Source organism: Zootoca vivipara, chromosome 6 (genome assembly GCF_963506605.1).
Source record: "Zootoca vivipara chromosome 6, rZooViv1.1, whole genome shotgun sequence".
In the NCBI taxonomy this organism is placed as follows: Eukaryota; Metazoa; Chordata; class Lepidosauria; order Squamata; family Lacertidae; genus Zootoca; species Zootoca vivipara.
The window spans coordinates 19,272,977-19,283,404 of NC_083281.1; the positions used below are offsets into that span (position 1 = coordinate 19,272,977).

Genomic DNA, 10,428 nt, shown 5'->3' on the forward strand with positions numbered 1-10,428 from the left:
CACCTTGTATATCATATCACCTCTCCATCTTCTCCAGGCTAAACATTCCTACCTTCCTCATAAGGCTTGCTTTCCAGAACCTGTGCTTTCATGCAGTGCATTAACAAACGGAATTTGAATATGTTATGCAAAATGCATGCAAATGCGTTCACTTTGTGTGATGTATGGATTGCAGAATGTTGCCTGTGCAAATTATGCCTTTTCAGGGGGGGGGGGAGAGAAGAGTGGAGTCCAGGCTTTCTGCAGATCGTCATCTTTAGAACCACCTCTGGTGATCTGGAACATTTCTGCCCCACCCGGTTGCAGCCCCCTCTCCACCCCTCCGCAACCAATTTGTGTCCTTGTTGTTTGGATCCGGCAGGTCTTTGTGGATCCCTGCTCCTCGAACCCATGTCCTGACAATGCTTCCTGTGTGGGCAGCAAGGGCAGCTACATCTGCTCTTGCCCTGAAGGTGCTGCTTGCCGGCAACTGCGAGAGGCCTGCCTCGACGGCGTGTGCCAAGGTAGGTGCCAGGGAGCCGCTGGTGGGGCCCAGGGTAATGCTGCCAGAGTGCTATAGGAGAGGTCAACAGCAGCTGTCACTTGTATGCACACTCCTCTCTGAAGAAGCGCTGTCAAGGTCCAAGGGCACATTCCAGCCCGGTGAAGGATGCAAAGTCAGGCCAGTGAGGGGCGGGCCTGGGGAAAGTCCCGAGGGGCCACATAGAGAAGCCCGGTGGGCCACGTTGAACCCACAAACCCAGCTGTCAAAAGAGCGAGCCATTAGAAGTTGGAGTTTAACTGTTTATCAGCCAAAAAACAACAACGATCTGCACAGTGTCAGGCCTAAGGAGCACAGCAGCTCAACCTGGTAGGTTTTGCCCCATGAATCAGTTGCCAAGACTGAAAGTCCCTGGCTTCCCACAGTAGCCTAAGTCCCCTCCTCCCCCAAGCAATAGGAGACTGTGTATGTGTGATGCTAATTTCTGCTCCCCCTTTTTCATGCCTCTTCTGATCCTGAGACACCAGGCAGGGGGGACTTCCTGGCTTCCTCACCAGCCTGCCCAATCTCTGCCTCTCCAGCTTCTGCTTCTGGACTGCTCTCTGCCACAGACTCTTCCAGCTCACTCAGCCCTGTTTCCTCTTCAGGCGATTATGGGAGTTGTAGTCCAGCAAAACATCTTTCCCAACCCCGGAGAGGCCAAGGACTGAACTTGGGGCCTCCTAGGCTTACAGAGCCCTAGGGTGATTTGGGACCACCTTCCTCAACCCGGAACCCTCCAGACTACAACTCCCATCAGCCACGCTGCCTGACCGAGGATGATGGGAGTGGCAGTCCGAAAGATCTAGAGGGCTCCAGCTTGAGAATGCCTGTTTTTTGTTTCCCAGCGGGCAAGGCCTCATTCATACTCCTCTCCCTTCCAGGTGCTGCCAACAAAACCATCCTCTATGTGCTGCTGCCGCTGGCTGCGCTGCTCGTCCTGGCGGTCCCCACCTTGGTCCTCCTGGCACTGTGGATCCACCGCAAATCCCAGGGGACTCCTCCAGCGGCACCGGAGCCCGCCACCAACAACAGCCTGCAGCCCGACGCCGTGCACCTGATCCGCAACTTCACTCACGGCGACGCCGAGCAGGGGCCCGGGGAAGACGATGCCGCTGCCAAGGCGGGGCGACCCCCTGGAACGCGCCCTCCCTGCGGGCTCCCAAAGACAGACATCTCCAACGAGGAGAGGGCCAAACTGAACCGGCTGAACGCCGCCCCGGCCTTGCCGAGGCCTCTGCTCTGACCCAGCGGGAGAGGGGACGGTGTTTCAGCTGTGCGCAAAAAAAAGGGCGGATAGGGGAGTTGGACGCGCAGAGGAGGACTCCGTCAGCCCTGCGATCAGGGGCTAAAGAGCCCAGTGGCATGCCCCCCCCCGGAAAAAGTGGGGGGTGCGACCCCCAAAGCACCTTCCTGACCAATCAAGCCTTTTGTAGTAGAAGTCCGTCCATACTTGCCCAGCACTGCTGTATTTCTGGGTTCCTGTCTGCTCTCACTTTAGGGCAGCGAGGAGCAGCTTCTGTGAAACATGTGTGCTGGCTGGCGGAAGCCCAACAGGTTGGGTCACCGGATGACGACCCCACCCCTTAAAGGGGGATCAGTTGGGGAAATTAGTTCTCGATGCGAGAAACTTTAGTCTGGCAAAGGCAATATGGAAGCCGGGAGGATTTTGGCTCCGCTACTTCCCTTTGCCGGACTTTTCCTAGAGAGTCCAGGTTGGCCGGAGGACGATGAAAAGTCACCATGCCTTGCTTCTGCTTCCAAAGGGGTTAAAGGTGTGTGGGGGGGGGTGTAATTTGAATGGAGAGAAGGGATTGGAGGAGCTGGGCCACGCCCATCTGGACCTAGCCAGTGATTGGCTACATGGTCCGGCGAGCAACATTATGGAGTGCAGGGGGGTTGGGCGGAAGATTGCCTTGAGGTCAAGTGTTGCTGACAACTGCCGGCCATAACATACCTGGGAGGAAGGGCTGGTTTGCCACTTGAGGGAAAACAGGAAAAGCCCAAGAAGCAGCAAGCGTCACACTCCTTGGAGGGCTGGATCTGCCACCCATCACAGCCTGCCACCTGAGGCAACTGCCTCATCGAGCGTCATGATGGGCCGGCCCTGCTGGGAGGGGTGCCGCATGTGCTAAGGAGAAGCCCTTTGAAGGCCGTACACCCCCCCCAGTTGTATCGACCACCTCTTGTCACGGGACATCAAAGCTAAGACCTCCATTCCTGGATCAGGCCAGAGGTCATCTTTTCTGCCTTTTCAGCCTGTCGGGTGACTCGGGATGCTCTTGTGGGGGTGGGCACACTGTCCGCCCCCTAAGTCTAGTGCCTCTGTGCTCCTGGATGTTTTAAGCCAGGGATGGGGGAACCTGTGGTCCTCTGGGTGTTACTGGACTACAGCCCCTATCCGCTGGCCCTCACAGCCAGTGTGGCCGTTGGCCAGGGGTGATGGGAGTTGTAGTCTAGTGAACGTCTGGAAGGCCCAGTTTTAGTCCATCATGCTTAAGAGCCATTTGATGCAAGACTTTTCGTCCTCGAGAATTTTCCTAGCCTCCGGAAGCAGCAGCTGGTGAGTTCTGGCTATAGATATCTAGCGCCTTGACACCTGCCCCTGCTCTCCGGCCAGCTTCACAGCCATGAAGGGGGGGGGGTTCCGGTGGTCTAAACTGAGACTAAAAACGTAATCTCCAAATGAGCTGGGGTGTTGGTCCTAATGCATGATGGGTTGTAGAAGCCGCTCCACATTAGGAGATGCCCGCTGTGGTTTCTGTTGCACAAGACAATGTAAGGGGTGCATCAGTTTGCACAGTGAGCAGTTGCGGAGGGGAAAGCTAGGGCCAGCCCTACCATTAGTCTGAGCGAGCAGCTGCCTCAGGCGGCAGTTAGCGGGAAGGTGGAAGCAGTTTCTCCACACAAACACACCCCAATACTCAAGTCCCCTAAGCTAGCTGACTCGCCGCCTCCTAAGCTAGCTTGATGACCTTCAGATGTAGCGGAAGATGCCAACCTAGTGTTGAAATCAGAGTCACCCGTCCGTCTGGTTGGATTCTGTACGCAGAACAGGGCGATGCCATCTTGCCCTTTGCCTCAGGCAGCGTAGTGTCATGGGCAGGTCTTGTATGGCAAATGGCCTGTTTGAGTCTGGTGCCTGCAGCCAAGCTGGACCCCTTCGTGTCCCCTTATCTGCCTCTGAGGCGGCCCAGTTGCCAGCCACTCCTTTGTGAAACCATCCCGGTTGCCGTAGTCCTGCGCATTGCATACCCCAAGTTGCGCTTGGTGCTTCCAAGGAGATGTTCAATTGTTGGTTACAGCAGGCTTCACCAACCTGGTGCCCTCCGGATGTTTTGGACTACGACTCCCATCAGCCGTTGCATGCTCTTTCAAACGAGATGAGGAAAGCCTCCGGATTAACTTTCTCTTTGAATTCAGGGAAACGCTTGAGATCATCTTACTGAAGAATAAACGAGTTTTAAATATATTCAGAACGGTTTCTCAAATGCGCGCCCTTAACTAGATGTGGCACGGAAATGCGGAGACTGGAAGTGGCAGCTGGGGAAAACCAAAATAATACGTTATACATGCTCAACGTATCCTTGTCAAACCATTACCTATTGCACATTTAACTTCCAACATAAATAGGGAACTGAAGTATCTGGTGAAAGAGCGACACCCCAAAACTATACAGGAGGCAGCAACGTTAGCTGACCAAATGAATGAAATTAGAGACAGGGGCTGATGGGAGTCGTAGTCCAAAACATCCGGAGGGCACTAGGTTGACGAAGATCACAAATGTTCATTGCCACAGATCCTCCTGCCTCCATATACTCTGCTTACCGCATTGCCAACAGGGGACCCCACAGTCCCCTTCCTTAGAATCTCATAAAGTTGGAAGGGACCCCAAGAGTCATCTAGTCCAATCTTTTGCCCAACGTGGGGCTCAAACCCACAAAAAACCGATTTAAGAGTCTCACGCTGTATCGACTGAGTTATCCAGAGTTTGTTGGGCATATCCGGACCAAGGTCCGCCAGTTGCCGACCCAAATTGAGGCCCGTCTCTCCCTCCTTCCCTACTGGGCAGAGTATTCATTGTTGCCATTGTCAGTCATAAGAATAATACATTACTCTGAACCAAATAGAACTTGTACAGATTTGAAAAAAGGGGAGGAACAGTGGGTGGGAGGGTAACAGTATCCCCAACCCCAACTGGGAGTGGGTGAATGTATTTAAATTGTAATATACTGTAAAGATGACTTTATAACTTTTTGTTGTTGATCTTCTGGATACTTTTAAGATGATAATTGATGGTTATTTTGTACTGGGGCACAGTTGAAGAAACCCGAGTAAATACTTTATTTGCCTCATTTATTGGCTTGGGAGAAATTTCATTTCCTGGCTTGGGGTGGTCTGTCCCAGGACAGTTCCGATTGTCATCGCGGATACTATGGCATCCAAACCACTTCACCAGAGGGCAGCTTTAAACAAGGGACCCTACTGGCTCCTTGTGTCACTAGAGTGTGCCATTTTAGGGGGTGAAACTTAATTTTTGCAAATTTCTTCAGTGAGGTGTCTTTAAAATATTATTTTTGGGTGTGAGTAATTCAGAGCTGCTGGGGACGCAGGTGGCGCTGTGGGTTAAACCACAGAGCCTAGGGCTTGCTGATCAGAAGGTCGGCAGTTCGAATCCCTGCGATGGGGTGAGCTCCCATTGCTCAGTCTCGGCTCCTGCCAACATACCAGTTCGAAAGCATGTCAAAGTGCAAGTAGATAAATAGGTACCGCTCCAAGCGGGAAGGTAAACAGCGTTTCCGTGTGCTGCTCTGGTTCGCCAGAAGCGGCTTAGTCATGCTGGCCACATGACCTGGAAACTGTACGCCGGCTCCCTCGGCCAATAAAGCAAGATGAGCGCCACAACCCCAGAGTCGGTCATGACTGGACCTAATGGTCTGCGGTCCCTTTGCCTTTACCTTTAATTCAGATCTGCTGGTGTTTTTTTTTTTTTTTTTTTTTTTTGCTTTTGCAATTGGACAACATTTAGCTTGGTAAGTCTGCATTGGATGAGAGGTGCTGGTAAGTTCCAGCTGAAGAAAAGCCCCGAATTTAACCAAAATCCCTTTTGAATTCCCAAGTCATGCTGCAGCTTCTTGGAACCCCAAGAAGTTTGGAGTTTGAAAGTTGGAAAATTTGACGCGCCCTCCTTTTCACTGACTAAGCTTGGCTACCCTACCACCCTCCGGCCCTCAACAAAGAACCTAAGGAGAGCCTGCAGGATCAGGCCACAGGGGACCCATCTAGGGCAGCATCCTGTACCCACTGTGGCCACCCGGATGCCCTGTATGAGACCTGAGCACAAGAGCTGCCCCCCTCCCTCCTGGGAGACCAGGGTTCAAATCCACACTCACTGGGGAGCCAGGCACTGCATCTCACAGCTTAACCTACCTCACAGGGTCGTTGTGGGGATTCAGGGAGGAGGAGGAGGAGGAGGAGGAGGAGGAGGAGGAGGAGGAGGAGGAGGAGGAGGGTGGTCCATGTGCGCCACCTTGAACTCCTTGGAGAATAAGGTGAGATGTGAATAAATGCACCCACAATACGTGCAATACACTCGCAGATGTATCGTCACGCTGGGCTTCTGCAGCAGCCAATGCCGGTTTAAGAGCCATCTCAAAAAAGCCACACTCAGCTTTATTGCGGTCCATGGACCCCAAATACACCATACAGCAATAGTATATATCAGCAGTTATTAAGGTGTAATATCTACAAGAGGGAGAATCCCAATAGATTCTTTTATTCATTTAAAAGCTGTTTTAACTGACTTTCTAAAAAAGAAAAGAAAAACCTCGTAAGCGGTGTACAAAAATAGCATTAAAACAACATGATAAAAGCAGGAGTTCAGAAACGTCCAATCTCTGGGGTCAAGCAATCCATCCAGCAGTTTGGAAACGGGCCTCTCTCACACCAGAAAAGACTACAAACGGGGTGTTTTTGTGGGCAAAAATAGGTGTCTTTCTGCACTCTCTGCCCCCACCCCCACCCCTGTTGTTTTGGGAGTTTTGAGTGACGGCAATGCCAGCCTCTGACAAACCCAGGCCGACGGGATCTCCTCTCTCGCTTTTCCCAGCGAGCGAAACCCCCTCCGGGTGCTCCTGTCTTGGGCGCGAGGAGGATCAGTTTCCTTGGCACCCGATCCGCATCTCTGACCTGTTCTGCCTGGCTCTCGCTCTCTGCACCTCGCCACCTTCCTCGCAGTAGCCGCAGGAAGAACGGGTGGCCAGGCAAAGTGGAGCACAGCTCATTCTGTGTGCAGATGGCAGTGATTTGGGGGCAGGCTCTGGCCTGCCCTTGCCTTGCCCTCGGCTCTTGGCTCCTGAGAACAGAGCGAGGCTGTGTTTCTGGGTTCCTCGGCTCCCAGCCTGTATGGGCAGGGCAAACTGTTTGCAAAACACACACACACACACACACACACACACCGGCATCAGGGCACTTGGCTCACCACACACAAACATATACACACAAGCTGCCGGCCCCAGTGGCTATAGTGTGGGACTGGGATGGAGAAATCCCGGTGCGGATGGGAATTTCCAGCTCCTGAGCATTTCAAAATACAGTGGTACCTCGACTTACGAACGACTCGACAACCAAATTTTTCGACTTACGAATGGGGCAAATGGCCGCACGCTTACGAATTTCTCGACATCTGAACGGAAACCGCAGCGGTTTTAGATAGGGTTTTTTTTTACTTACAAATTTTTAAATGGGGTTGCTTCGACTTACAAATTTTTCCGTTTCCAATGCATTCCTATGGGATATCACGTTTCCAATGGCGCTTTTCGACTTATGATTTTTTCGACCTATGAAGGTCCTTCGGAACGGATTGAATTCGTAAGTCGAGGCACCACTGTAACCAGCCGCCTGCAGTGCGGAAACAGGGGCAGCTCTCTCGCAGCGCCAACCATCGCTTTGGAGCAAGTTTCTAGACCTCATGGGTCCACACTGGGGTTGGCAGCTGAGGTCTCAGAATTCATGCATTTATTTGACAATATTTCTGTGCCACTACAGTGGTGCCTTGACTTACGAATTTAATCCGTTCCGAAGGCACTTTCGTAGGTCGAAAAATTCATAAGTCAAAAAGCGCCATTGGAAACGCAAATACCCATAGGAATGCATTGGAAATGGAAAAAATCGCAAGTCGAAGCAACCCCATCTCAAAATTCATAAGTCGAAAAAACCCTATCTAAAACCGCGCGGTTTCCGTTCAGATGTCGAGAAATTCATATGCGTGTGGCCATTTGCCCCATTCATAAGTCGAAAAAAATTGGTTGTCAAGTCGTTCGTAAGTCGAGGTACCACTGTACTCGTAAAATATATCTGAGCAGTTTGCAGCAATTATACATATGGCAGAAAGCTAAAAGCAGAAACCGGCAATTGTGGAAAGATGTGCACTTAACTGCCTGCACGAGGTTTTTAGGCGTTTTGAGCAGAAAGATCTTTCCACAAAAGCCTGGCCTAGCCTTACACCAGAGCAATATTCAGTATTGTAGAATAGGGGAGAGTTCTTCTGAGCATGTGCAGTCCTGCTGAGCGACATCTGACAGAAGGACCGCTTTGGAGAGAGAGGGGAGCCCATGGAGCAACAAGCATCCCCTCAGTGTCAGAGAATCCTATTTTCTATTCCTGATAAACTGTTCCTAATATGCTGCTGTTGAGGGAGAACCGGGACATATATCTTTGGAATAGGGAAGAGTGGCGGGGGGAATTAACCTGTATGTCTACTTGTACTAAGTGAGGCTGAATAACTGCCATCGCGACATCATAGTGGCCTCTGCTGGCAAGGGGGCCACCCCCCAAAACGATGCAATATGTGGGGCATTCTGGGAAAACAAAATGGCAGCCCTCAAGAGCGGCTGTGAAAATTATTACAGCCACCACCAAGCTAAAAAGGAATGTGAAATACAGCAAAGCAAATGGGGAACTCAACAGTTTCATTTGTGAGAACGAAAATGGATAGAGTAACAAAAATCTAAACCTATGTTCTTGCACCATTCTTGATAAGACCTGAAGAAGCCACATTGATTCTGGGTGGAATCAGAACCACCAAGGTCACTTTTTTGGCTGTAAAAGCAGCAACAGCGAAAAACAAGTTCGTCTCACAGGCTGGGCACTCTCTGCCCTGCTTAGAAGGCTCCTGGGTAACATTATCTTCCCTGTTAAAGCTCGCTGAAAGTCCATTACAGTCCATGAAAGGCAGGCAAGTAAGCGGGCGAGAAGAGGTCTCTGTTACAGGATCCGTGGCCCAGAGCCATTTGTTCAATCGTTAATAAACTCAGCACCGAGAGATCAGGATACGGACAGGCGCCAGGCCAGGTGTGTGTGTTTCTGGATAAGCATTTAGCATTTAGGGGTTGGTGAGGAGGAGAATGAGGGACGAACCATCTCGAAAATGAAAATTGTGCAGCTGCAAAAGGGTTCAGGAAAGGGCGAGCAAAATGACCGAGGCACTGGAGAAACAGGACAGGTTGCAACATTTGGGGCTTTTTAATTTAGAGGGAAGGTGAGCAAGCAGGAGGTGTGTAAGATTATGCATGATTACGTCCAGGTTATGATCAAACCTATCCATTCTGAAGGAAATCAGCCCCTGAGCTCACTGGAAGGACAGATCGTGAAGCTGAGGCTCCAATACTTTGGCCACCTCATGAGAAGAGAAGACTCCCTGGAAAAGACCCTGATGTTGGGAAAGATTGAGGGAACTAGGAGAAGGGGACAACAGAGGACGAGATGGTTGGACAGTGTTCTCGAAGCTACGAACATGAGTTTGACCAAACTGCGGGAGGCAGTGGAAGACAGGAGTGCCTGGCGTGCTATGGTCCATGGGGTCACAAAGAGTCGGACACGACTAAACGACTAAACAACAAATGTCCAGGAATTGGACAGGGAGACGTTTCCCCCTCTTCTTCCATGGTACTAGAACTGAGAGCCACCCGAGGAAGCTGAGGGTTGGAAGATTGAGCACAGAGAAAAGGAAGTGTTTCTGCATGCAGCGCATGATTAAACTGTGGAACTCCCTCCTGCAGGAGGCAGGGGTGGCCATGGACTTGGATGGCTTTAAAAGAGGGGTAGACAAATTTGTGGAGGGTTAAGACTATGTTCTGCCTCCCCTGTTGGAGACAGTATGTCACTGAATACCACACTTGCTGAGACTTTAATATCCTGAGATTAATATAGTGGAAGAGTTTGGCTTGGCTCCTGGCTCATACTCCATCTCTGCCACTGGTATAGATTAACTCTTTCTGTGCTGCGTCTGTAAAATAGGGACAAACGTGACCTGCTTTCAAGGCAACAATGACTGAAGGCTGTCAAATATTTCGCCTGAAGTCTAACCCCTTGAAAAAGTAGCAATTTGCTGATTGAAAGGTTAGGCGTCACCTAGGGACAAAACGCAGAGGCAAAGCATCTGCTTTGCATGCAGAAGGTCATGGGTTCAAATCTGGAAGCATCTCCAGGCGTCTCCTTGCATGAAACCATGGAGAGCGCTCGCCAATCTCTGTAGAACAGGGTTTCCCAAACTTACAATAATTGCATGCCGCTTTTGAGAGTTGAGTCTTACCAACATCCCCCTTCTTGGGCAAAGATATGGGGGTTTGTTTTAATAATATTATTTAATATTTGAATTGTTTTCCAGAGGTAAAAGAAAAGCCCTATGATAAAGTAAAATAAAACATTCTGCTGTGTACTCTTTGAAATGGGTATATATGCTTACCACATTTTGGGAAACACTTGGGGTATAAACAGCAAGTGACCCATGGTCTGGTTCAGTGGAAGGCAGCTTCCTAGGTTTTTACCTCAGCAATGTCTGTAAGGCCTTTTGTGTGTTCTCAGAGGCACTCCTCTCTCTAGGAGGACTTCATTTCTGCTGGAGGCAT

General features: G+C 50.7%; 1 protein-coding gene across 2 annotated transcripts in view; it reads left to right on the forward strand.

Moving 5' to 3' along the window:
• Window positions 1–4,877, forward strand: part of LOC118086696 (protein jagged-1b) — a 48,160-nt gene extending 43,283 nt beyond the window's left edge. For both annotated transcript variants that reach the window (XM_035118633.2, XM_060275568.1), the window contains exons 13-14: window positions 362–503; window positions 1,405–4,877. In XM_035118633.2, coding sequence (XP_034974524.2) covers window positions 362–503; window positions 1,405–1,766 — 504 coding nt within the window. In that variant the 3' untranslated portion in view covers window positions 1,767–4,877. The remainder of the gene's footprint in view (window positions 1–361; window positions 504–1,404) is intronic.
• The last annotated feature ends 5,551 nt before the right edge of the window (window positions 4,878–10,428 follow it).